We start from the raw sequence: 27,839 nt of genomic DNA, 5'->3' as shown, positions 1-27,839 counted from the left end.
GGTATAGGTAACATGTAAATTGAACACAAGCGAGAGAGAGAGAGAGAGAGAGAGAGAGAGAGAGAGAGAGAGAGAGAGAGAGAGAGAGAGAGAGAGAGAGAACGGATCTTCCGGTGACTGTTAATTGGTTTGTGTTGTCGGACCCGAAGAGGGATCCATTCGGGTAGTTAGTGGAGACCGTTAAGACACGTCAGTTTTTGGGAGGTACCAACGTACCACGTGGCGCAATAGAAAAGAGCTTTCTTCTTCTGCTGGGGACGGGGAGATGTATTAACGGCTCTTCCGGGTGTTCTCTCGAGGTGACCGTCGTCGATGAGGAGATTCCTTCTCAATCGGGCGATTCACCGGCGCGCGCCCGGAGGAGCCTTCGGAAGGGGTTCTGAATCTTGTCGTCCAGAAATTTGTATCCGTGGATTCAGCGGCAGCTCTAATAATTCTTCATCTTCTCCGGGCCGAGGTAAGGCCCTCGGATTGTTTATTTTCGCCTCTTCTGCTGAATGCGGCAATTGAGTGATTTTTTTTGGCTTCAATCTAGTTTTTTTGGCGGTTAGAGGATAAGCTTCCATGGTAGACGCGCGTCAGTTTGCCACATAATGTCTACGTTCATCGCACCCTAATTTTCTGGATTATTTGAACACGATACGATGTTGGCTATCTTTTTGCCGTCTCCTCTGTTTGTTCCGTTTGAAAGACCCTGTTTGAAGAAATATCGTAGATTATAAAATGTGATGAAAACCATTCATCGGAGTGGCCCCGGGATAAACAGATCGCCATTAAGAAAATCAGATCATGACCTTCGCAAGGAAATAAATGGGTTGGATGACGGTTGAAAACAGATGATGATTATTACCGATGTCCATCTGGTTCAGAAATCATGGAGCACGCTTTCATATACCAATATGGCATGCGCGTAATCTAATAGAAGATAAATGCAACATCTTGATTTCATGTAAATTTGCATAAATGGGTTGAAAGAAGAGGTTTTTTATATTTTTTCCCCTGCAAGATGGGGGATAGAAAATGTCTTCTGTCAGGGAGTGTTGGTGGATCATTCGATTAGTCCCTTATCTTGTTAGGGTTTCAAATTGTGTTTCTTATGTGCTTCATTCACCACTTTGAAAGTTCGTTTGAAACTTATGTTGGAGATGGGGTTTATATGTCATTGGTACAAACGGCTCCCTTGCCTATATGGATTGGTGACCACTGACGTAATTGTGTTAGGTTTTACACGATCCAACTTGTTCAATTCTGAGGGCAACATGGCTACACCCTCCTCCCTGCTCTCTCTTCCACTCTATCCTCTTGTTTTGTTTTCTATACACTTTTTTTGAGTGGACTTTTATGTGGTATCAGAGCTGTTCATCTCATGATCCTCTCCTCCATTGCATCACCGTTTGTGGCTGTCAGTTTGTAGTATTATCAACAGTTTGTCCCTAAGTGATCTTCGACATGGAATTCGTCCCCAGCCAGCTATTATCAACAGTCTATGGCAGGGTACGCGTCAATTGCCTGGCCGTTGATCCAGCTCTTGAAAAGACATGTTCACATTGACCACCGAGGCACAATAGGCATTCAACCAGTTGAAAGTGACTCTCTTAACAGTGTCAGGACTCTTTGTTTTATGATTTCTCTCATGAATTTTCACTAGAGACAGATTCCTGGGGAGCAGGCATGGGAGCTGTCCTTTTGCAGCAGGATCAGTTGACGGGCTTACTTCAATCATTCACTTCCTTCAATGGCTGCACCATTCAGCTTATGAACACCCTCTTTGGGTGATTGTCCTCACTGTCTTCAAGTAGCGCCACTACCTCTTGTTTCAACCCTTTATGATCCTCACTGATCAACACAGCCTGAAGCATTTGCATGAACAGCGTGAATCCATCTCCCTCCAAATTGCCTTGAGTTTGCTGGCATATGTCATAACTGAATCCCCCCACTGTCTTGCTTGAACTGCCCTTGGATTCAGGTCATATGAATACTAGCCTTTCGGTTGTGTAGGACTATATCTATATATTTCATCCCATAGCTACTTCAGGCTTTACAGCACAGGAAATTACTCAGATCTTGGGCCATAGATTAGGGCTTCTCCAGCTCTCCTCATCTTTTTTAATGGGTATTCTTTTTTATTGAACTGGGTCTTCTGTCATGTGATCTCTCAGTGACCTTACCCCAGGTGTCAGCCATGCCATTCATATGATCCCTGACCCCTCCAGGAGGAAATCTCCTCTTTTGGTCATTAGGGCCATCTGTGTCTCTCCATTCCAATGTTTCCTTTAAATAGAGCCTCCCTGTCTTTACGAGGGAAGAGAGAAAGTTATGCAAGTTGTTGTTCTTCTGCCTTCTCCCCTCTATGTCTAAATCCCGTCTCTTACCTTACAATCATTGTCCTCATGATCATCTCTTCTTCACCGCATCTGCAGGCGGCTCATCTCTGGTCGATCTTTGCCTCCTCCGTTCGGCCTTTTCCCTTACTATTTTTTTTTTTTTGAATTAAAAGAGGGAAGACCACCCGGAACTCGGTGGTCAACCCAGAAATACTATTAACATATGTGATCGTGACATAATTCATGCCCGGCCCACTGGGTCCCTTTTCTCCCCGTTATGCCCTATTGAACCAGTAGGTTATACTACTCCCTACATCATGTAGCACCGATTCCAGCGACGCAGCTTTCCCCTTGAAAACCACCTCGTTGCGGTGGAGCCACAACATCCAAAGCACCGCTAGAACCTTTCCCCAGCTCGTCCGTCCGCTACCCGCCCTCCTCCTCAGGGACTTCCAGCACATTTCATCAGACGTCACGTCCACCCCTCTCAGCTGCTGTGCTCTCCAAATGGCCCGCACAAAAGGACACTCAAAAAACAAGTGAGAACAATCTTCCTCTCCAAGGTCGCACATGAGGCATGCGATTGGCGCGTCTGGGATCATGCGCCTTCGGAGAGTACGTGTCATAACTCGACGCCTAATTAGCAGCCAACCAAAGATTCTGACTTTCAAGGGTACCTTCTGTTTCCATAGGCATTTACATGTGTGTATAAGGTCTGCATCTTCTGTCAAACCCCCCCGGATCTGCTTATACGTCTCCCGTACTGACCTTATTATTCCTATTTTCCTCTCATTCCTGGAACTGTCTTGCTCAACCTCCCTTCAGGACCTGTCCATCTATCTCGAGTTGAGGCTTTACTGTGAACAGAAAAAACAACACACACACCACGCAACTATTCCGAAGGAAAGATACAAGTCTTTATAGGGATAACCCTGTTGACATTATTGTCTCCTTTCCTTTCTTTTCTTCTTTCTATTATTAGCCCCTTTCTATTATTAGCCCATTAGGGCTCCCTATAAAACCCCTTGTAATATCTTTGTTTGTGCATCAAGAATTGTTCTTTCTTCTTGTCTTCATGGTATCAAAGCCCTAACCCTAACCCTAATCCGGGTTCCTGGGCTCGACCGTAGCTCCGATCTCTGGCGTTTCTACATTCGCCACGATCTTGAGCTCCTTCTCCTTCCGATTGGCTACCTGCACCTGGCGGCTCAGCTTCTTTCCGGCCACATTTCCGGTTTCACGCACCGCGCTCCCTCGGCTGTGCTTCTCTCTCGGCAGCGTACGCTTCCCTCTCGACCGCGCGCTCTCCTCTCGGTCGCGCGCGCGCTCCTCGGCAGCGCGCTCCCTCCTCGGCTGCGCTCTCTTCTCGGCCGCGGCCGCGCTCCCTCCTCAACTCTTCAGCCGCGCACGCAGCCAATAGCCGCGGGCGTTCCCGCAGCCGTGTGCTCCTCGTGCGACACTTCATTCTGTGATCAAGATGACGGAGCCTGTATTGGTTTCCGGTGTGACGCCAGCATCGATGCCAGCATCGACGCCAGCATCGACGCCACCCAGTGTGGGTCAAACGTCAAATGCTTCGGAGGCACCTCTTGAGTCGGGGAACTGGTTGGCTTCACCTGGACCGTTTTCTCTGCCTCAGATGCCTCCAGATGGGATGTTCACCGGCTTTAACCTTCTTCAGTGGCAGCAATATGTCCAGATTACTCTCAAGGGACGACTGATGCGTCATTTACTTGAAGAAGGGCCTTCCAAGACAGACTCCAAGTACTATGACTGGCTAGACGTTGAAGGGGTGGTCCATCGATGGCTTTTGGATAGTATTTCACCGAGTATCAAGGGTGAATTTCTGTCTCTTGAGTCTGCCCGGGCCGTGTGGGAAGCGGCCCTTGACAGCTACTCTAAGAAAAATAATATTGCCACACTGTATGAGCTAGTGCATCGGGCCGCCAATCTGCGTCAAGGAGACAGGACGATCATGGAGTACAGCACAGAACTCATTTCTCTGTGGAATGAGATTGATTACTACATGCCTCCGGACCCTCACTCGGTGGATCGCAAGTACACTCTTCAACTTCGGGTTTTTCAGTTCCTTATAGGACTTAACCCGGAATATGAAGCGGCACGGGCTCAGCTTATACACCGGGAGAAAGAGCTTTCCTTCAAGGATGCGCTTCGCAGCGCGAGAATTGAAGAATCTCGCTTTTAGCAGTCCCAGACCCCGGCTTCTGCACTTGTAGCGCATTCGTCTTCCTCCACGTGCTCCTTGGTGACGACCACATCGACTGGAGCAGGAGCTTCGTCTCGTGGTCCATCTACTTGGACTGAGGAATCCTCCAAAGGTGATCCTTCCCTTTTCTGCAATTACTGCAAAAAGCGGGGTCACTCCAAGGAGACGTGCTTTAAGCTTCAACGGAAGCGAACACAACAGAGCAATCTCGCTACGGTTGCACCTTCTGTCAACCAAGTACCGATGCCTGGTCAAGTGCCTCTGTCCTATGGTCTTCTTCCAAGTGGAGCGTCTTCGGCGAGTGCTTCTCTTCCCGGCTTTACACCTGAAGAAGTGGAACGTCTTCGGCGGTTGCTTGACCCTCCTGTCGTGGGCTCGTGCTCTCTAGCTAACGCGGGTATGTCCACCATTCCTTCTCCTTCTCCTTCACCATCTCAGTCGTCATCATCATCCACTTGGCTTCTTGACTCTAGTGCCACTGCCCACATGACACCCAATCCTAGAGCTTTTGTGACCTATGAACCCGTTTTCGGCTCCTCCAAAGTTAAAACAGCTTCTGGTGATCTTCTCACTGTGGCTGGGATTGGTCGTGTGTCTCTCTCTCCTTCGATGAACCTCACTAAAGTCCTTCATGTTCCACGGCTTGCTCATCATCTTCTTTCTTTATCCCGCCTTGTTCGTGATCTGAACCAAGATCTTACATTCACTCCTAATACCTGTTTTTATCGTGATAAGGTGTCGGGGAGGACGATTTCCATTGCTGAGGAGCATGAGGGTCTCTATCTTGTTCGATATCCCTTGTCTCCCCTCGTTGTTGCTGCCGCTGCAGTTCCCCTTTCGGCGTCTCATGAGCGTTTGTGGCTTCTCCATCGACGCCTCGGCCATCCATCCTTTGCTACTCTTTATCGTTTATTTCCAAAACTTTTCCAAGGCCACTCTGTGGACCGCTTTGTTTGTGATGCTTGTCGAATTGTTAATCATTATCGTATTCCGTATCCTATTTCTTCTTCCCATTTGACGACTCCTTTTGCTCTCGTTCACACCGACGTGTGGGGACCCTCCCCTGTTCATAGCACGTCCGGTGCTCGGTGGTTATGTATATTCATTGATGACGATACTCGTTTCACGTGGGCCTATCTCTTGAAAAATAAATCAGAGATCTCCCTTGTTATTCCTCAGTTCTACTCTCTCATTCAAACTCAATTCTGCACCTCTATTTGTCGCTTCCGCTCCGACAATGCCCGAGACTATGTCAATTCCACGTTAAGTACTTTCTTCCAAGAAAAAGGCATCATCCATGAAACCGCATGTCCTTACACCCCCCAGCAAAATGGAGTTGCAGAACGAAAATTTCGTCACGTTTTTGAAATGGCTCGGAGCCTCTTATTTCACATGCATGTGCCAAAGTATTTTTGGGCTGAAGCTGTCCTAACTGCCATTCATCTTCTCAACCGTCTTCCGTCTCGCATACTTAACTACTCTACTCCCATTGATTGTCTCCAGCATTCCTTCCCCAACATTTCTCTCCGAACCAATCTTACCCCTCGTGTCTTTGGGTGCGTTTGCTTTGCTCCTAACCACCATCTTGGTCGTGACAAGCTTGATCCTCTGGCCATCCAATGTGTCTTCGTCGGCTATTCTTCTACTCAAAAAGGTTATCGATGTTATCATCCACCCTCTCGTCGATTTATTGTCACCAAGGATGCTACCTTTGACGAATTCACTCCGTATTACCCCTCTTCTTCTCCACCTTCTCCTTCTTTACCACCTCAATCAGATCCCCTTGAATTTCTTATTCTTCCTAACTCATCTCCCTCGTCACCAGTCCCAAGTCCTTCCTAGCCTGTTACTCTCGAAGAGCCTCCATCTGATATTCCCATGAACACCTTGTCCTCTGATCCTCTGCCTGCACCAATCCCAAATTCACCTGTCCTTACTAAAGATCCATCCTCTGCTTCATCGAACCCTCCTGCAGAGTCCCCATCGGATCCCTCTATCCCACTATGTTGTGCCCCTTTACCTATACACCGTTGCCCGCCAGAAAAACGCTATGGTATCACTCTTGCTCGTCGCAAGACTCGTGTTCCTCCTACCCCTGAAGTTCCCTCATCCTCCTCATCCACTCCTCTTGAAAATCCTTCATTAGCACTTGTGTCTTGCCCTCATCCTTCTCCATTGTATCCATTAGCCGCATCCATCTCATCTCATCGTCTTTCCCCATCCTACCACGCTCTTCTCACCTCCCTTGACACTATCTCCCTTCCAAAGACGGTGGACGTAGCCCTCTCTCTTCCTCATTGGCGTCGGGCAATGGAGGAGGAGCTACAAGCACTTGTCCTAAATGACACATGGGATCTGGTTCCTCTACCGCCGGACAAGCACTTGGTTGGCAGTCGTTGGGTTTATGCTGTAAAGCACAATTCCGACGGCTCTATTGAAAGACACAAGGCACGTGTTGTGGCGCAAGGGTTCACCCAACAGTATGGCATTGATTATCAGGAAACGTTTGCCCCTGTGGCCAAGATGAACACTGTCCGGATTCTCTTGGCTCTTGCCGCCGATCGGGGCTGGATATTGCAGCAATATGATGTCAAGAATGCTTTTCTTCATGGTGATTTGTCTGAGGAGATCTATATGGCCTTACCTCCTGGATATGCCTCCTTAGTGCCGTCTACTCCGAGTTCAGTTGTTTGTTGCCTGAAGAAAGCGCTGTACGGTTTGAAGCAATCTCCTCGTGCTTGGTTTGGCCGTTTCACCATGGCCATGAAGAACCGGGGATACCGTCAGTGTAATGGAGATCACACGCTTTTCTACCGTCATTCCACGTCCGGGGGAGTGGCTATTCTTCTGCGCGTGGATGACATTATCATCACGGGTGATGATCTGAGTCCATTACTCAGCCCGCTATGTATCTGTCGTCGGAGTTTGCCATACGTCATCTTGGCCCATTACGATATTTTCTTGGTATTGAGGTGGCTTATTCTTCGAGTGGGATTTTCATCTGTCAGCGGAAATATACAGTGGATCTTCTTTGCGAGCTGGGAAAGGAAGACTCCAAGCCTATTTCGACACCGATTGATGTGAGTCATCGACTTGGTGCGGATGAGAATGAAGATCCGGCTGAGCCCGGACAATATCGAAGACTTGTGGGTAAACTGCTCTATCTCACCCACACTCGTCCCGACATTGCATATGCAGTGGGTGTTCTAAGTCAGTTTATGCAGAACCCTCGAATGAGTCATCTTCATGCTGCCCATCGCCTCCTCCGTTTCTTGAAGGGCACCATTGGCCGTGGTTTAATGTTTAGTCGTCACGTGGTCTGCGTCTAGAAGTCTACACTGATGCCGATTATGCAGGATCTGTGGTTGATCGTCGGTCGACCTCTGGGTACTGCACCTTCTTGGGAGGCAATCTTATTACTTGGAGGAGTAAGAAACAGAAAGTGGTCTCTCGATCAAGTGCTGAAGCGGAGTTCCGTGCCCTTGCGCATGGTCTTTGTGAAGCACTTTGGATTACCCAACTGCTTCGTGAACTAAAGTGTCCGGTTTCTTCCCCTGTTCAGCTGTTCTGTGACAACAAATCGGCTATCAGCATTGCTCATGATCCCGTCCAGCATGATCGTACAAAACACATTGAGATCGATCGACATTTCATTAAAGAGAAGCTTGAGTCGGGAAATTTCTGCACGCCATATGTTCCGTCAGCTGAACAGCTTGCAGACATCTTCACCAAAGGGCTTCATGCCCCTCGGTTTGAGGAGCTCTGTTCCAAGCTGGGTGTGGAAAACATCCACGCTCCAGCTTGAGGGGGAGTGTTGACATTATTGTCTCCTTTCCTTTCTTTTCTTCTTTCTATTATTAGCCCCTTTCTATTATTAGCCCATTAGGGCTCCCTATAAAACCCCTTCTAATATCTTTGTTTGTGCATCAAGAATTGTTCTTTCTTCTTGTCTTCAAACCCTAATAGGGTTATATTAGGGAATAACATGCAGATAACATAAAATACGCAATGTCCACACTCCCCCTCAAGCTGGGGCGTGGATGTTTTCCACACCCAGCTTGACACAGAGTTCCTCAAACCTCGGGGCATGAAGCCCTTTGGTGAAGATGTCCGCAAGCTGATCTGCTGACGGTACATATGGCATACAGAATTTTCCCGACTCCAGCTTCTCTTTAATGAAATATCGATCGATTTCGATGTGCTTCGTGCGATCATGCTGGACGGGATCATGAGCGATGCTGATAGCTTACTTGGAGGAGCAAGAAGCAGACGGTGGTCTCTCGATCCAGTGCTGAAGCTGAGTTCCGTGCATTAGCGCATGGCCTTTGTGAAGCACTTTGGATCACCCAGCTCCTCAGTGAGCTACGGTGTCCAGTTCCTTCCCCATGCGCATGGCATTAGCGCATGGTATCTCACTCACACTCGCCCTGACATCGCGTACTCAGTGGGTGTACTTACCTCCCAAGAAGGTGCAGTACCCGGAGGTAGACCGGCGATCAACCACCGAACCTGCATAATCCGCATCGGTATATACCTCGAGTCGAAGACCACTATGACGGCGGAACAGAAGTCCACGGCCAATCGTCCCCTTCAAATAACGGAGAAGGCGATGTGCAGCATGTAGATGGCTCATTCGAGGATTTTGCATAAATTGACTAAGTACACCCACTGAGTACGCGATGTCAGGGCGAGTGTGAGTGAGATAAAGCAGTCTTCCCACCAGTCTGCGATACTGTCCGGGCTCAGCAAGAGTTTCATTTTCATCAACACTAAGTCAATTATTTGCATCAATTGGAGTCGAGATAGGCTTGGAGTCCTCCTTGCCAAGCTCAGAAAGAAGGTCCATCGTGTACTTGCGCTGACAGATGAAAATTCCACTAGAAGAGTAAGCCACTTCAATCCCAAGGAAATACCGTAATGGACCAAGATGACGAATAGCAAACTCCGAGGACAGATAAGCAGCCAGCTGGGCGATAGTTTCCTTATCATCACCCGTAATAATAATGTCATCCACGTAGACAAGAAGGATAGCAACGCCCCCTGACGTGGAATGACGGTAGAAGAGAGTGTTGTCGCCATTACACTGGCGATATCCACGGGTCTGCATGGCCATAGTGAACCGGCCAAACCAAGCACGAAGAGATTGCTTCAAGCCGTATAAAGCTTTCTTCAAGCGGCAGACAACCGAACTCGAGGTTGATGGAACTAAGGAGGCATACCCAGGAGGTAGAGCCATATAGATCTCCTCAGTCAAGGCACCATGAAGAAAAGCATTCTTGACATCGTACTGTTGCAAGGTCCAGCCACGGTCGGCAGCCAAGGCCAAGAGAATTCGGACAGTATTCATCTTAGCCACAGGAGCAAACGTCTATTGATAATCAATGCCATATTTCTGCGTAAAACCCTGCGCCACAACACGAGCCTTGTGCCGTTCAATGGAGCCATCAGAATGCTGCTTCACAGTATAAACCCAACGACTGCCAACCAAGTGCTTGCCCGGTGGAAGTGGAACCAGATCCCATGTATCATTGAGAGCGAGTGCGTGAAGCTCCTCCTCCATAGCCCGACGCCAATGAGGAAGCGATAGGGCAACGTCCACCGTCTTCAGAAGGGAGATGGAGTCAAGGGTGGTGAGAAGAGCATGGAAGGATGGGGAGAGACGATGGGAGGATACGAAAGCGGTTAAGGGATATAAGGGCGAGGGGCGAGTAGAAGAGACGAGGGCTAAGGGGGAATGGTCTGGAGTAGTGGAGGGGGAGGAGGGTAAAGGAGGAGTGGTAGTGGCACGAGATTTGCGACGAGCGAGTGTGAGACCATACCATTTTTCAGGAGGGCATTGGTGTCGAGGGAAAGGAGCACGAGGAGGAAGAGATAGGTCGGAGGAGGGATCCCCGGGGTGAGTGGATGGGGCTAAAGGAACATCCTCGGGGGGATTAAGCGGAGAAGCCGAAGAGGGAGCAGGAACAGAGGATGACAGATCCACGGTGGGAGCTGGAGGTTCACCTTCAGACGGGACTGGCGAGGAAGGAGGGTTTTGGGGAGGGGGCCGGAGGAGCGGGGGGAAAAATAAGAAATTCAAGAGGATCCGACGGTGTGATTAAGGAAGTGGAGTCGGGAGAAGAAGAAGAAGAAGAATAATAATAATACAGAGTGAATTCGTCGAAGGTGGCATCCTTGGTAACAATGAAGCGACGAGAGGGCGGATGATAACACCGATAGCCCTTTTGGGTGGGAGAGTAGCCGACGAAGACACATTGGAGAGCACGAGGAGTGAGTTTGTTACGACCAAGAGCATGATTAGGGACAAAACAAACACACCCAAAAACACGTGGGAGAAGATTGGTGCGAAGGGAAAGAGTCGGAAAGGATTGCTGGAGACGGTCAATGGGAGTAGAATGAGCAAGCGCCCGAGACGGGAGACGATTGAGGAGATGAATGGCGGTAAGACAGGCTTCGCCCCAGAAATAATGGGGCACATGCATATGAAATAGAAGACTGCGAGTGGTATCAAAAATGTGACGGAATTTGCGTTCGGCAACACCATTCTGCTGGGGGGTGTATGGGCAAGTGGTTTCATGGATAATGCCTTTATGTTGAAAGAACGTGGTTAACATAGAATTGACATAGTCTCTAGCATTGTCGGAGCAGAAGCGACGAATGGGAGTAGAGAATTGGGTGTGGATAAGAGAGTAGAACTGAGGGATCACAAGGGATATGTTGGATTTATGTTTTAATAGATAGGCCCACGTGAAGCGAGTGGCATCATCAATAAAAATGCATAACCACCGAGCTCCAAAGGCGCTGTGGACAGGAGCTGGTCCCCATACATCGGTATGAATAAGAGAGAATGGAGACGTAGAGTGAGAAGAAGAGATAGGATACGTCGTACGATGATGTTTAGAAATTTGACAAGCGTCACAAACAAAGCGATCAACAGAATGACCGTGAAAGAGTTTAGGAAATAAATGGTAAAGAGTGTGAAAAGATGGATGGCCAAGACGTCGATGGAGAAGCCACAAACGTTCATGGGACGCCGAAAGGGAAACAGCCGCAGCAGCAACAGAGTGAGAAGACGACGGGGGTCGAACAAGGTAGAGGCCCTCATGCTCCTCAGCAATGGAAATCGTCCTCCCCGACACCTTATCACGGTAAAAACAGGTATTAGGGGTGAATGTAATGGCCTGGTTTAGATCACGAACAAGACTGGATAAAGAGAGAAGATGGTGAGCCAGGCGAGGAACATGAAGGACTTTAGGAAGATGCAAAGTATGTGAAAGAGCGACACGTCCAATTCCGGCGACAGTGAGGAGATCACCAGATGCAGTTTTGACTTTGGAAAAACCAGAAACAGATTCATAGGTCAAGAAGTGGCGAGGATTGGGTGCCATGTGAGCAGTGGCACCCGAGTCAAGAAGCCAGGTTGAGGATGAAGTAGAATACCGAGAGGATGACAAGGGAATAGGAAGAACGGTGGACGTACCTGCGTGGGCTAAGGAACACGAGCCCACGACGGGTGGATCAAGCAACCGCCGGAGACGTTCCATTTCCTCAGGGGTGAAGCTCGAAGGTGAGGCGTTGGTTGGTAGAAGACCATACGGCATAGGTACTTGACCAGGCTGGGGCACTTGGCTCGCAGAAGATGCGACAGTAGCAAGATTGCTTTGTTGCAGTCTCTTTCGTTGAAGCTTAAAACATGTCTCCTTCGAGTGACCTCGCTTCTTGCAGTAATTGCAGAAGAGCGAAGGGTCATTTTTAGGAGAGTCCTCAGTCCGAGTGGGAACACCACTGCCAGTGGAAGTAGGTGTCATCGGAGGTCGAGTAGAGGTGGACGACTGGACAGCAAGTGCCGAACCCGTGGTTTGAGTCTGCCGGAAGCGGGATTCTTCAACCCGAGCACTACGGAGCGCATCTTTGAAAGTAAGCTCTTTCTCCCGGTGAATAAGTTGAGCACGGAGAGATTCATACTCGGGGTTAAGTCCCATAAGGAACTGGAAGACCCGGAGCTGAAGAGTGTACTTTTGGTCCACAGAATGAGGATCAGGTGGCATGTAATGATTGATCTCATTCCATAAGGACATAAGCTCGGTGCTATACTCCATAATAGATCTGTCCCCTTGGCGTAAGTTGGCAGCCCGATGCACGAGCTCATACAACGTGGCGATGTTATGCTTCTTGGAGTGACTTTCAAGAGCAGCTTCCCACACTGCCTGAGCCGACTCGAGAGACAAGAATTCGCCCTTAATGGTGGGCGAAATACTATCCAGTAGCCAACGGTGAACAGCCCCTTCAACATCCAGCCAGTGGTAGTACTTGGAATCTGTCCGGGGTGGTCCATCTTCAAGCAAATGACGCATCAGACGACCTTTGAGAGTAATCTGAACGTACTGGCGCCATTGGAGCAAATTGAAGCCAGTAAACACCCCATCTGGAGGCATCTTGGGCAGAGAAAACGGTCCAGAGGTATTAGACCAATTCCCCAGCTTAGGAGACGACGCTGGGGCAGGAGGCGACCGGACAGAACTGGCTGGTGTCACATCTGAGGCCTGTGCTTCGACAGTCTCAGGGGTCTCCATGCTCATCGCAAAGCAAAGTCTGAACACGACCACAGCAGGAGACCACTGAGAAGACCACAAGTGGAGAGGATTAAGGAAGTGGAGTCGACTCCCGAAGACAGTCAAGGGTAGACCGTCGAGGAAGGTGAGACTCCCGAAGAGAGAAGTCGCACAAGGAAATCCCGAAACAAGTCTTGCGCAAGGAAATATTCCAGGCGAAGACGATAAGTTGCCGACACAAGTCTTGCGATGAGAAAGAAGCTGCTGATGCCGAAAAATAAAGAACCCGCCAATGCGGAGCGTCCGCGTACCGAGCTGCTCTAAAGAAGCCGCCGGGAGTCGATGCGGAAGGTGAAAAAAAAAAGGCCGCGGAAGGTGAAGAAGCTGCCGGAAGCCGCTGGGAGTCCGATGGCGTAAGAGGATCCGGCGATCCGACGGTGCAGACGGTGGAGGAAGAAGCTCTGGCGGTTGAATAGGTAGCTCAACCCAGGTCGAATCTAGGTTTGAGCTCTGATACCATGTAAACAGAAAAAACAACACACACACCACGCAACTATTCCGAAGGAAAGATACAAGTCTTTATAGGGATAACCCTAATAGGGTTATATTAGGGAATAACATGCAGATAACATAAAATACGCAATGTCCACATTTACATTACCCAAATTACAATGAAGAAGACACGCCCTTTGAGGAACGTAACAGGAAATTACTCATATCCTGGGCCATAGCTCCCAAGATCTACCGCTAGATTAGGGCTTCTTCAGCTCTCCACATTTATACTGGGTATTCTTTTTATTGAACTGGGTCTTTTTTCATGTGATCTCCCATTAACGTGACCTCAGGTGTCAGCTACAGCATCTTGATCCATTTTAACATATTTAGGCAATCTTTTTTTTTGAACAAATATTTAGGCAATCTTATTCAATTTATATAGATTCTGCTAGCCTCAGCACTATCAGATACTTCGAACACTTCTTTTCCATCTGCCATCAGTCTTATAGTCAACTCCCACAACTGCAGAAGAACAACCTGACAAAAAAGAAAAAGCCGAAGAAAACCAGAGAGGAATCCAGGAGAAGTGACATGTCTTCTCAGCAGGAAAACATGTGCTCTAATACAATCTGAGGGAGAAGTCCTCTCTCTTTTGTGCTCAGATGTCAATGCTGCCAGCTCACGTCACTAGGGTCTTGAAAAATGGGTGTAATAGATACTCTAACTTTCATTCATGTGAAACTGTTTTGAATACCGAATACTTCATGTTAGGCCTTGCCCCACTAACTGAGGTCACTTACTCCCCATGTGAAGAATAAGTGACCTAAAAGTTGGGTTACTTATAATATGTGGCCCACTTATATTAAAAGAATAACAATTTAGGGAAAAATAGAGGCCCATAACTAACATAATCACTTACAGTATATTATCGTTCAATTAATTGTTCATCTATGGCCGACAGTGTTAAATTTCTCCGCATATGAAGCTCATTTGCAAACTCAGTGATGGATGGATTCAGTGAATGATGTAAATGAATGGTGATATGAAGAGTATGACACACATAAAACATTAGCTTTATAATCTAGTCAATTACAAATTGGTGCACTTACAGTTATCGAAATTTTCCTCTCACTAATCATGATCGATTAAAACCACTAAGGCTAATTTTTAGAAAACCTAAGGACATTTTATTTTTGGGGGATTGAAGGTCCCTATGATCTCTATAGACGATTAGTGATGGAGGGGACATTGCACCAAGATAGTCACCAGGAAAAAGTGGCGTTTGAGCTGGAAGATTTGCTTGGACGACTGGATAAGTATGACAAAGAAATGCAAGATTATCATGTAAGTTTATATTTGATTGGCTTTCCTGTCTTATATTTTATAATATATAATTTCTCTTAATGGTATATTTAGGCTAAGCTTGAACTGTGGGAAAACAGACGGGCAACTGAAAGGAAAAAGCTTTTGATCGAGGAAGCGGAGGTTAAACAGAAAAAGGGAGTATATGAAGATGGCTTTGTTGATAAATGGTTGTCAAGGTAAGAAAATACTTAATTGATGTCCAAATAGATTATTTTAACTAATATTGATTTTACTCACTTATTTTATTTCTTTGAATGATATATCTTGTAAGAACCAGTAAGACTTGCTAACTTGGACTTGAGCAATTATAAAGGCCTTCCTATCTAATTTCTGAAGTTACTCTCACTTTTTCCTGAATTATAATTTCCTTTGGGATTTTTTTCTGATAAATTATACATAAAGGACAACATTCGGTAAAACTTGAAGTGGCAGAAAGATTATGAACAAGGGGCGCATAATTTTGTAGATTCTTGGTTTACCTTTAATGGGAAAAATATGTTAAAGAAAAGCTTTGATGGGAAAAAAACCCATAGCATAACTTCAGACAGGGAGTATGTACCCTGAATCAAAAAATCTTGAGGATCTGAAACCATAACTCTCGAATTTATTTGGCATTTTCCTGTCAAGAAATTTGGAGGTGATAAGTTCTAGACATTTTCCTGCTACTTTTAAAATTTTATGTTATTCTCTAATTTATTTACATTATGACCTCTTTAAAATTTTCCTTACATATATGTCCTTTGTGTCGAAAAGCTTGATTGCAGCAGCTGCATTGTAGAGAAGCTTTGTGAACTAGCCTTTGAGAGAGAAGTACAATTTTCGTACAAAATTAGGTTTCCCTTTGAATAGAGCTTATTAGAGGTGGGTAATGGAAGAAATATAAAAGCGGCTATGAAATACACAAATGATTATAAACAAAAATATTGGTTTATTTGACACTCCCCTGAAGGTAGGAAAATGTTCTGTTCAAAGGGAAATCTTATGGGAAACCTAATTATGGGAAAATGTTGTCTGTTCAAGTCTAACATTTTAGACTTGAAGACTCTCATCAAGTCCATGAGCACATCATAATTATCGACTTGTCAATGAGTTGCATCATACATGAAATCTTATGGCCTACTTGACGACGAGTGCTTATCGGGGACTAGGTCAATGAAGGACCTTGAAAATTTTAGCAGGTGTTCTATTCATTAATAAAGGGCTCCCACTAAAATTTATCAATCCATACAACCTTCAAGTGTACGGAAGCGGAGAAACAAACTATCTCCTAGTGGGGATCGGAATTTCAATACATGCAATACGACCTGGAGTATGCTCCACCAATCATAATACACATTTTTTAACACCCATCTCCTCCTGACTGTTGTAACTGACAGCCTCCAATTTCCCAAAATACATAAGTTCCACCAAGCAACGGGAAGGTTCAAGCTACACAAAATTAATTTCCTTAACAGAGGGGAGAGAGAAAGGGGAGGGGGAGGATGGAAGTTACCAGTCTTCAGAAAATAGAGTGTATGCAGTGGCTGAGGGAGAGACTAGAGGGTGCTGACACCAACTGCAGGAAATTGGGATAAGCATTTATAGGAGCCTGAGAGGGAAAAAACTTGGCTGTTGATTGAGGGTAATTGTAAAGTCGTCTATTGAAAGGGGGATCAATAGAGTTGGTTTGTGAAAGGGGGAATGGTAGAGGGATGACTCACAATGAAATCTTTTTTTCCCAAAATTTTCCTAAATTCTGTGCTCTGTGTGGTTATGTTGGGCATGATCATCAGCATTCTAATCATTTGTTTAATGTTATACAACCATGACGTACTTAAGTCATCAGAAGGCTTCATTTGGGATTCTGATCTTAAGTGAGTACGCAAGTCACAGATTTCTCTATTATTATTTCCTTTGACAATTCTTTCAAAAAAATATTATTTACTTTGACAATTATGTTGTCAACATGTACCAACAGAGAGGCTACTTCTCGTGAAGTTTTGTTCAATAAATAAGGTTTTTGATAGTTTTCTGATGGCAAAGACATTTTTCATGGCCTTAGTAAGTCATCTGAAGGTCCTGATGGCAAAGACATTTTTCTGATGGCAAAGACCTCCTGTTGGTAATTTTTTTGGACAATAGACTTATTATGGTGATGTACTTTTGAGTTTCGCTGTCAAGTTTGCTTCCGAAGGTAGCGATGTATATATCTCTACATTGAGATTATCATAGAGAGGCACTTTTTCCATCAAACCAATCTGAAGGTCATCTTGAAGTAATCAAAATGCACACCGTATTCAATCACCATTAGGGCTACGGTTTAATGGTAGTAAGCTCTTAAGCAACAGGACAAGCTTTGTTATGTCATATCGACTCTTGTAGTTCATATTTAATAGCATAAACCCTCTTAAACTCCATGACTTTCTTCCCTAGGGAAAGGTTCAACAATGTCCTGATGTTTTTCTTTTTGAAAGCCCCCAATTTTCTTCATTAATTGTCTTCTTCCGGCATGGATCTTATAATGCTTCATGGACAGAGGGTGGTAGTTGTTACTTTTGAAGAGAACTTTAGAAAACTTGGTGTTCTGAAAAATATAGATGAAATATAGTTACTGGCCAAGTATAGGGGGTATTTCCTGAATTCCCTATCTCTTTTTTCTTGCTGCACTGAGAAAGAACATTTCTGATCTTTCCACTGGTTGATTACGTACTAGAGTCTAATCTAAGGAGAATTCAGCTGAAGGAGACATTAAGAAAGGTCAGGACTCTGTTCAGGAGGAGGTTCTGACTGGGGGACAGAAGGGTAAGGTCCAGAACCTGATTAGCAAGGGATACTGGCTGGGAAACTCAGGTGGATGATGTCGTGGGAGGGTCCTAAAATGAGTATTTCGTGTTGGTGTGATGGATGATTTCATATGAAATTAGAGAAAATGTTTTTTCATTGATATCTTGATTATCTTGTATAAAATTAGATTAAATATTATATTATTTGATGACTGTCTAACTGTGCCAAATTCAAGTAGTTTTTGGTGAATACATTACTTTCTCGTCATACTGCTTCCTTATCTCCTTTATTTTCACACGAAACTGTGACTCTGCTTGCAGGAAGAGAAACAAGAATGTGGAGCCAGGTGCTGGTAGAATGGTCTCTTACCTGAACCGAGAGAAGAAGGTGGATTCATATGTAGGCCACCGTCCTGTTCCTCCCTGTTCACCAAGAGGAATTTACCTGTATGGAAATGTTGGGAGTGGTATACTTACACTAACTTCTGTTTGTCCCTTAATATCACTTTATTTCTTATGAAGATATGTTTATATTTTAATTCACCTATAACTTATTCTCAGTGGCGAAGGGTCACCCTTTCTATTCAAGTCTGCTTTGCTTTTTGCCTTTTCTTATTTTTGTATGAGATGCTCCATATTCACTCAGAAAACTTGAAGACTTCTTCTACAATCTTTGCAGGAAAGACCATGTTAATGGACATGTTTTACAATGCCACTAAGGGGATCGTAAAGCATCGACAAAGATTTCATTTTCATGAAGTAACATTTTTTATTCTGCTGATATGGAGTTTCCAAAGTTTCTCTCAAATTAATGGATTTCTGACTGTTTATTTATGTTCAGGCTATGATTAAGATTCATGATCACATGCATAAGGAGTGGAAAAAACAGAAGGAAACAAAGTCTTTTCAGTCGGGTGTATATAGTTGGATTGATAGTCTTCCGTTTGACAAAAAGGTGAAGGAGTGGGTGCTAGGGGAAGAGAGATACAAAGCAGAGACTCAAATGAAACACATACTTCCTGCTGTGGCTGACAAATTTCTTCTTGATGCACAAGCTGGACATCGCGGCGCCAGCATCCTTTGCTTTGATGAAATACAGGTAATAAGTTTTTCTATGATGCGCGATATCTTGAATGCAATCAGATTTCAGCTTAACACATGTACTCCCAGGCCTTTGTTCAGTGATATGCACGAAATTATTTTGGAAGGACCCAATTAATATTTTAAAATTTCTTCAGAAGATAACTTTTTTAGTTGTGGCTTTTAATATGAAAATCTTTAGATGACATTTATCATTCGTTGTTTTCCCGATAATGACTGTGAGCAGAAGATGGAATAGGGATAGGAGGACCATAAGTTGAACTAAAAAATAAGGCAAATGGATTTGATTATCAATTGATTTTAGGTGATCTATACAGATTTGTATTGGGACGGATTACATATGGCCCAATATGAGGTAGAACAGTAAATGACAGTCTGATTTGCCTCAAACTACGTTTAGCACATGAGATTCAAGTGCTACTTCAAAATACCATAACACCTCCCCACAAGAAAAGGAATGAAGACTTATCATTCCCATCTTTGTGCTAGAGCTTCATGTTAATCTATGGAAAGACCTTTCGTGAGGAGGTCCTTCAATTGTTTCTTGGTGGGAATGTAGATAATGTCTCTAAGTTTGGGCTCCACATAGGATGCATGAATCTAAAGAGCTTCACATATGCCCGTACTGAGAAGTCGTAATTCAGTTTCAGATGGATGAGGGGATGACTAACTGCCAGGCGAGCCAGAAGCCACATATGACGGAGTAATATATCGCCGTAGACTTGCGATCAAGCTGTTATCGAGCATTATCAGTCTGTATAAAACTTGATGCTCAAGGATGTACCTTGAGAAAATGTGAGGCTAAGGCCAATGGTACAGTATGCAGACTGCTGGCGAGATACTTTAAGATGATGCATAAATTGACTAAGAACATTGACATAATAAACCCTTTAAAAATACATTCACAAAATAACAGAAGTCAGGCCGGGTATCAACCAGATTAATAAGTTTACCATGTTTAAGTTGTAATGGCCAGATGATTTGTGTCAGTCTCATTATTATCATATTTAAGTTGGAGTTGAGTTCCATAGAATTCAACACAGGTTGGCACTGGAGATTGCCAGTTTCATATAGAAGATCATAGATGTATTTCGCTGAGACAGTATAGTAGAGCAAGAGGAATGGGCAGTCGTAATGCCCAGGAAGTAGTTAAGTTGATCAAAGCTCTTAATATCAAACTGGATACTCAGTTGTTGACTTAATGGAGCATTGTGTTATGATCCCATGTAGCCTCACGGGCCACCAGATTGTGCCACTTGTTTAGGACCAGCAAGGCAGACACATGTCCAATCCGCTCTTGGGAGAGAGAGAGGTTGGGATGGGTTGAGGGTGATCAGTAGGCCCAACAGCGCGCCGAAGCTGTAAAATGAGGAATACTGGATGTAAATTTATATGGGGGGAAATTCAAGGCGGTAGGCGACGGCCTCAGTGCGCTGAAGGATACGGAACAACCCCAAGGATTTTGGCCCACAACTTCTTGTGCAGTCGCCGTGATAAGGTCTTCATCATACAAAAGGGCCGGAGTTTAACATAGACTTGATTACCCCCTTGGAAAATCAACTAGCACTGTTTTTTGTTGGCATTGTATTGCATTTGGACGTGAGCCCGAGTGAGGTGGATCTTCAAATTATCAAGCACGAGATCTCGCTCTTGGAGTAAATTGTCCAGGTCGTCAATGATAGAGGGTGGGGCTGTGTACTGGCCAATTTGAGGAGTGTCATGACAATAAACGGCTCAAAACGGCAATGCTTTGAGGTCGGTGTTGTGGGACATATTGTAGCTCAATTCTGCCCAGGGAAGATAAGTGCTCCATCCACCTGGTTGGTCCCCTGCAAAACATCATAGATATGTCTCAAGGCTCCTGTTGACTGCTTCTGGCTGTCTGTCAGTTTGCGGGTGATATGCGGAGCTTCTTTTCAGGTCTATGCCTTGAAGAGAGTGGCGGTTGGTCCAAAAGGAACTCATGAAGGGGCTGCCACAATCCAACACAATCTAGTATCCCATAGAGGCGAATCACTTCTTGAAGAAACTTGATCGCCAACTCTTTCATCGTGAACTGCTGCGGCATGGTGATGAAATGGCTGTATGTGGTTAGAGGATTTACTGCCACAAAGATGCAATCAAACCCTCCTGATTTGGGAAGACATTCGATGAAGTCCACAAAAATGTCTTCCCATATATGTGCTTGTAATGGCAGCGGTTGGAGCAGCCCTGCTAGGGCAAGCGAAGAGGATTTGAACTTCTGGCAGTGAGGGAAGGCATTGACATATTTTGATGTCGCGCTTCATGTTGGACAAATAGAATTGTTTATTGTCGCGTTGTTCGGTCTTGGGGAACATGGCGTGTCCTCTAATTTTGCCATCGTGAAGTTCCTGCAATAACCAGTTAATGTAAGGAGAGGATCGAGGAAGGATCAACCTCCCATCCTGTTGGAGATGACCCTCCCTCGTGGTGATGGAGGTGCCCTCTGTTGTATAGCCTGCGTGATCTTCTGTTACGCTGGATCTTGAGTAATGGCTTGGCGGATAAAAGCTAAATCGAGCAACAGGCTCATGGAGATGGAGCCAAGGAGGGAGTTTCTGGGAGGCAAGCGAAACAGGCGTTGGCGACTTTGTTGAATTTTGATAGGATCGTGTATCCAGATCCTATGCTTCAATAGGTAAATCCAAAATATTCCATCAAGAGAAGTAGTTCAGCAAATCAAAGCCAAACAAAGAGAAAAAGATAGAAGATGGACTGCCCTCGATGGGCGAGTCCCCTCCGGCCAGGGATGATCCCTCCGCTGCTCCGGCCTTCGGCGCTCCGCCGGCCTTCCGATTCTGGTAGACTTCCAAGAAAATGCCCGATTCCCCCTCTCACACAGGTTACCATTTATTTTAAACTGGTTCACGCGTGCGAGGACTCGCACGCGTGTTCTGGTTGGATAATTCATCTTGTAAGGAATGTATCGAATTTCCAGGCCTTGTTATGGTTTGCGGAACGAAAGCCGAGGAGCTTGGCCTGACGCATCAATTTCCAAGATAAATACCACGGAGAAATTGGGCAGGTCAAGGATAGGAGCAGTGGAGAGTGCTTTTTCGAGTGTCTCAAATGCCTCTTGCGAGGACTCAGTCCTAGCAAATTTCCTTCTTTAAGAAGCTAGGAAGGGGGCCAGGCCATGTAGCATACCCAGCCATGAAGCGACGGTAGTAGCTGGCCAGCCCTAAGAACCCTCTTAGCTCTCAAACATTCCGTGGTATGGTCCATGAGGTGACTGGATCCACCATCCCCGCATCGGTGGACACCTAATGGCCCAAGTACTCCAATTGGGAACTAATAGAAGAAGCACTTATTGGGATTGATATGCAGTTGATGTTGCACAAGAACACCTAATATTTGGTGCAAGTGGTGGGTGGGCTTGGTTGGGCTCTTTCGTCGAAGAAGACCATGATGAACCTACATAACAAGGTCTTGAAGATAAAGTTCATCAGTGCTTGGAATGTTGCCAGTGCGTTGGTCAATCAGAACGTTGCCAGAAGAGAAGAGAGGAAATAAAAAGATGTTGAAAAGGGAAAGAAGATGAAGGGAAAACAGAAAGATCATCATTTCCAAGTAGTATGAGAAGACGCAGTCGTTGCAGCAAAGACTATGATACAGTCCTCTTAGAATGGCACAATTAAGACTAGAACAACGAACAATAACAATATATTTAACACCGTCGCAAGTACAATGTACGAACCCTTGTTACAGGAGCGATCTTACAAGACGATGACTTCGTCTCCCAATCTCTTAAGGATCCCTTAAGAGCCTTAGGAAATTCTCTCACTACCCTGGAGAGTCTTTTCCTACCATACATACATATTTTACACATCTTTATACTATCCTAATGTAGACAGTTATACTTCAGTAGCCTTCTTCGAACATCTCCAAGGGTGGTATCTGTTGGACGTGCCCCCTGGATTCTTCATGAAGGAGTGCCTCAATTGTGAATGCCTCTTCAGATGCTTCCGTTGGGTTGTTATGTTGTTTTGATGCCCAGGAGAACTCTAACGATTTATTTCTCCTTCTGTCATAACTGTCATAACTGTCGTTTTGCAATATCAATATCGATTTATTCCTCCTCTTGTATACTTTAGGAAGATTCATATCAGACTATCTACATATTAGAGAGAGGTGAGGAACGGCCAAGATGGGGGGAAGGACAAGGGCGAGGGAGAGAGAGAAAAGGATTTTCTCTCACAATGTGCTTCCTGCTTTCTTAGGTGTCTTCAAGTTCTTAAGTCAGATTGTCCTGTGGGCTCGTGGGTTGCTTCTGCTTCATGGGCTAAAGGCGTTTGTAAACACAGGCCGGAATCATATTAGACTGTACGGTTGACAGAAAAGGGTATGATCCCCATTTGAGAGTTGGTAACCAAGATGTTTCCTTGCATGAGTAAACCCTTCGAACCATGCTCGGGGGTTTTTTTTCCATACGGTGCATTGTGGAAATGGCACTCTTGCATCAAGGCCAGTCATTGCCAAGAAGAGGTTTCATGTAAACTTCTTCAGATAGATAGCCATGTAAAAATTTGACTGTACATTGGATTTATTTTGTCCACTGATAAAGATCATGGCCAGCAAAACAATTCGTGCAATGGTTTGGCTCGGCTATACCACTTGTCATCCATAGCCATATGATTAGCTTCCATATCAGCACTGGAATACATTTCCTCTATGGTCATCAATTGAGAATGGCAAAGATGTGGAAGGATAAAATTCTACAAAGATTGTTTACAGCCCCACAAATACATGTCATTTATGTAAAAGAACAATAAGTGAATAGAATGAGCAACCAAGATGATTAGAACGTCCACACATGTGAAGACTTATCAGATGTGGAGATTGTCGCAGAAAGTTGGTTGTCAATCGAGCAATCAGGATTGCAATACCACCAAGATAGCAAAGGCCAGTTTGTTACGTAATCGCTCAGGAAAGTGTAGGAGGCATTGTAACGTGCAAGTTGGGAAATATTGGCTAGTCAAAATGTCATTTGTTGACAAGTGCAATCCAAAAGGACATTGGTGAGACATAGCATCATCAGCCCACATGATAAATCCACCACCAGGATATACTGACTAATCAAACTGTTGTCCACCAACAAATGCAGGCCGTAAAGATATCGACGAGGCTAGGCGTCTTCCTTCAACTAGAACCCTTCCGTGCTTCTGTTAAGCTAGTTCTGGTACCATGTGAGCTGAAGACAGAGTACGCAAAGGGAGAGATGAGAGAAAAGGCAAAACACCGGTTGAATGAAAAACAAAGCAAAAGGCTAGGTTTGTCTATTGATTGAAAGCTATATTTACAGGTTTGTATTGGTCTGGATTATGCATGGCCCAATACAATGCACAACAGTAATATAACTGTCTGATTTGCCTCAAACTATATGTTCATTCCGTTCCAGAATATTTATCAATGTGTGTCTTGATTTTTTAGCTCGTTTGCTCTAGATGTTTACATTGGACACAGATTTAATTTCTAATGGTATATTTACATTATCTAGTTTTCACTAAGATTCTCCGTGAATAGTCACAAATTAATGTGGCATCCAGAGTATATGGAGAACCCTCTTATATTGCATTCCTTATAACATGCATTGATGAAATTTGTCTTTGTATTTTTTGAATTAATTTACGTTTTCATCATCGTGTTCTGAAAATTTGTGTTTGTCTGTTACCCAGGCATTCTTTGAACTCAAAAGTTTCAATTTCCATCAGTTTCATTTGCCTGATGGATGATGAAATTAGTGTTTGCCTCCCTCAAAAAATAATCGTATTAGATTTTTTTTTAGTCAGACAACTAATGTAAAATGTTAATAAAGTCAAATAAAACCGTATAACTTTTATTTACTTGCGTGAGGAACATCATAACAATGTTACTCACAACTGAATGATTTTCAGGAGTGAAAGGTACTATCATGGAAATATAAAGCCCCAAAGAAGAAAACAAAAGTATTGTAGGAAATGAGCTTGTTTATTGCATAGTATTGTGTTTTGGACTTGAAAGCGCTGTGGGTCTTCTAGATTTTCTTGGATTTCAAACTAATGTCCTTCGGACGAAAGTGAAATACTTTACGCTGAACATTATTCACAGCCTTTCCATGACAAAAATTGTCTTCAATATTCCAGACAGTTGATGTCTTCGCTGTTGTGGCTTTATCTGGCATTGTCAGCAGATTATTGAGGAATGGAACTGTCCTTGTGGCCACTAGTAATAGAGCACCTGAAGATTTGAATCAGGTACTTTTATTAATCAAAAGATTATAACTTCTGACAGATATTTTAATCCTTCCTTTTGTAATGTTACAAGCAGGTGTATCATAGTTTTTAAAGCCATCTTCATCATTTTGGGCATTCATTGAGTCTGTTTTGAAGAAACTGTATTTACACCATTCGTGAAACTCTGTAGGACGGTATGCAACAGGATATCTTCTTGAAGTTTGTTTCAGAGTTGGATGACAACTGTCAAAAACTATTGATCGGAAGTGAGATTGATTACCGCCGTTGCTTAGCAAATGTCAGTTCAGAGGTCAGTTATTCCTTGTGTTCGCAATTTCTGTTATAGTTTAGGATGTTGTCGTTTTCTTGGGTTTGGTGAGCTTCATCTGGATTTTTGTGGTTGATTGCATTTTCTTCTCAGCATTTTTTCCTGAATACGACTCATTTTTCTCAAACCAAATCATGCTAAGATTGTGGAGGTTCCAGGATTATTTACTATCTTTTAGAATATAAAATGGAAAGTTAGCTACAAAGATTCCATGGGGTCTTTTAGAGCCTTTGGATAACCTTCTAATTCTGCTCGTCCTGGTTTTTGATTGAAGGTCTGGTATCCGCAACTACTAGTAAGTGCCCCTCTCTCTCTCTCTCTCACATACACACACATACTCTCACACTCTTACCCTACCCTCTTGCCCCTCAACCTCTTATTCTCTCTCTTTATATATCTCCCTATGGATTCTCCTTTGCTTTAAGCGATGGACTCCATCTGACGATAATATTATGATAGGATCCTCAACCTATTTAGGGGTAGTTTTGTCATATTAGCCCACAGGGGCATTTCAGTCATTTGGAAATTATGTATTTCCTTTAACTAGGGATGCCCCTTCCTTTAGGAGGGCAGCCAAGAAGATAGAAGAAAGAAGTGTTCTTGTCTCCCCTCTCCTCGTCTAGGTCTGGTCTCCTTCTCTCCCTCTATGATCCCCTGCCCTCATGATCGTCTCTACCTCACCGTGTCTTCAGGCAGCTCATCCTCGGCCGATCCCTACCCCCTCTGCTCGGCCTCCTCTCTGATCCTTCCTGTTTCACCTCTCTACCCCAGAAATTTCTGCCTCTCCTCATTCTCTACTCTTTCCGATACGAACTAGAACAAGGGTCATATCATATTGATGATTAGTTTTTTAGTAACTAGGGCTTCTGATTGGCGTGGTGCACCCTCTGTCTCCGTTAGCTCAATTATCAGTCTCGGATTACTTTTGCTTTCATGAGGTGAGGATCTGGAGCTCGTGCAATCTGTTTATGCTAAAAGATATGTATATATTTTCCAGAATCTATTCTTTTGGCCACTGGACAACGGTACTCGTCATCAAGTGGAGAATATTTGGCAAGAAATCACCAGCCAGTATAGAAGATCAATCACCTCGGCCACCATTCCTGTGATGTTTGGAAGGTAATACGGGAGATGGGTTTTACCTGTCGGTTACATTGTTCTTCCTGTCCATCACTTTTCATTTAATTATTTTCCAATTGCAGAGTTTTCTCCAAGAATTAAGTCAATTTTTTTATTAGGATGATTGATATACCAGAGAGCTGTGGTGGAATAGCAAGATTCACCTTCGAATTTATATGTGGCCGCCCGGTACTTTATCCTCCTCAATGTTAGTTAGTTTATTTTTAACATCAACTCAATTTTCAAATGGTAGACAATATTATTTTACTCCTAAAAACACTCCAATTTCCCCATTGTAGATTCGGCGTGATATTATTAGATGGAATCACTCAACTAACAAAATCATCGACCTCTCCGTCACAGGTGGGGGCAGCAGATTACATAGCGATTGCCAAGGAATATCACACGGTGTTCATAGTAGAAATACCAGTCATGAGCATGCGCATCCGTGACAAGGTAATGGACAAAATTATAATTCACTTGTCCAAGAACTCAATAAAAAAGATGTAATGGACATTTTTTGTTGAGATTTATAGGCGCGAAGATTCATAACGCTGATAGATGAGCTGTACAATCACCATTGCCGAGTCATATGCAGTGCGGCGTGCTCAATCGACGATCTCTTCCAAGGGACTGAAGAAGGAACACTGTTTGACTTAGAGAGGTGAAAGAATGATCGGCGGCTTCGATCAACTTAGCAACTTCAACTCATCATTCTTTGCTTTATGACACAGTTTCCAATTTGAGACTGAGGCCGAAGGAGGGAGACTAAGGCAGAATGTCTTGGCCGCTGGCGATGTTAGCTCATCAGGAGCTCCGACAAAGATTGCGTCTTTGCTCTCTGGCGAGGAAGAGATGTTTGCGTTCCGTCGAGCGGTATGTATTCCATCCATCACCTAACCTTGCCTTTATCCTGAAGCAGATCTCCTCAACTTTCTTGCAGGTATCCCGGCTGATTGAGATGCAGAGCCCGGGCTACTTGCATGGCGTTGAGCTTGTCCATCCCCATTACCAAGGTGCAAGCGGTTGATCTTTTGAACCAACTTTTAAAAAAAAGTTAGCCCTCCAACCTTGTGAGAAAGCATGACCTTATCCTTGAATAATTTGGAAAACACATGTAGAGTGAAAGTAAAGATTAGAGGAGATCAGCCGGTTCCTATAGCAGTTGGTTGTCAATTGGATCGGCTAGGATCAAACTTTGCTAGATATGAAAATTTAAATCATGCGATTGAATTGATCCAATTTGATTGATATGTGAGCCTGATCGAGAAATGACCAAGTGGGTAGTTCTAATTGACGAGGAGATCATTAAATGGAAGGGAATGATAAGTCC

At 44.5% G+C, this 27,839-nt stretch overlaps 1 protein-coding gene across 7 annotated transcripts; it reads left to right on the top strand.

The window, feature by feature from the left end:
- Positions 1 to 248: 248 nt before the first annotated feature.
- On the top strand, positions 249 to 27,757 carry LOC144703931 (AFG1-like ATPase family protein). Of its 7 annotated transcripts, none has more exons than XM_078576230.1 (14): positions 251 to 457; positions 14,806 to 14,942; positions 15,015 to 15,139; positions 18,047 to 18,192; positions 18,405 to 18,484; positions 18,567 to 18,824; positions 24,970 to 25,080; positions 25,250 to 25,369; positions 26,385 to 26,506; positions 26,626 to 26,695; positions 26,870 to 26,962; positions 27,043 to 27,170; positions 27,241 to 27,382; positions 27,450 to 27,757. In XM_078576230.1, exons 1-14 carry the CDS (start codon positions 313 to 315, stop codon positions 27,534 to 27,536), a joined length of 1,764 nt encoding a protein of 587 aa, XP_078432356.1. In that variant the 5' UTR covers positions 251 to 312; the 3' UTR covers positions 27,537 to 27,757. The 7 variants fall into 7 exon arrangements, 6 of the variants coding, with proteins under 6 accessions (XP_078432360.1, XP_078432361.1, XP_078432356.1 ...); XM_078576233.1 differs by having other exon boundaries at positions 315 to 457; positions 14,825 to 14,942; positions 15,041 to 15,139; XM_078576231.1 differs by having other exon boundaries at positions 315 to 457; positions 14,825 to 14,942.
- Positions 27,758 to 27,839: the final 82 nt, after the last annotated feature.

The sequence above is a fragment of the Wolffia australiana genome, chromosome 5 (assembly GCF_029677425.1).
Source record: "Wolffia australiana isolate 7733 chromosome 5, ASM2967742v1".
In the NCBI taxonomy this organism is placed as follows: domain Eukaryota; kingdom Viridiplantae; phylum Streptophyta; class Magnoliopsida; order Alismatales; family Araceae; genus Wolffia; species Wolffia australiana.
Note: the sequence above shows the minus strand (reverse complement) of the source record. Positions and strands in the feature narration are given on the sequence as shown.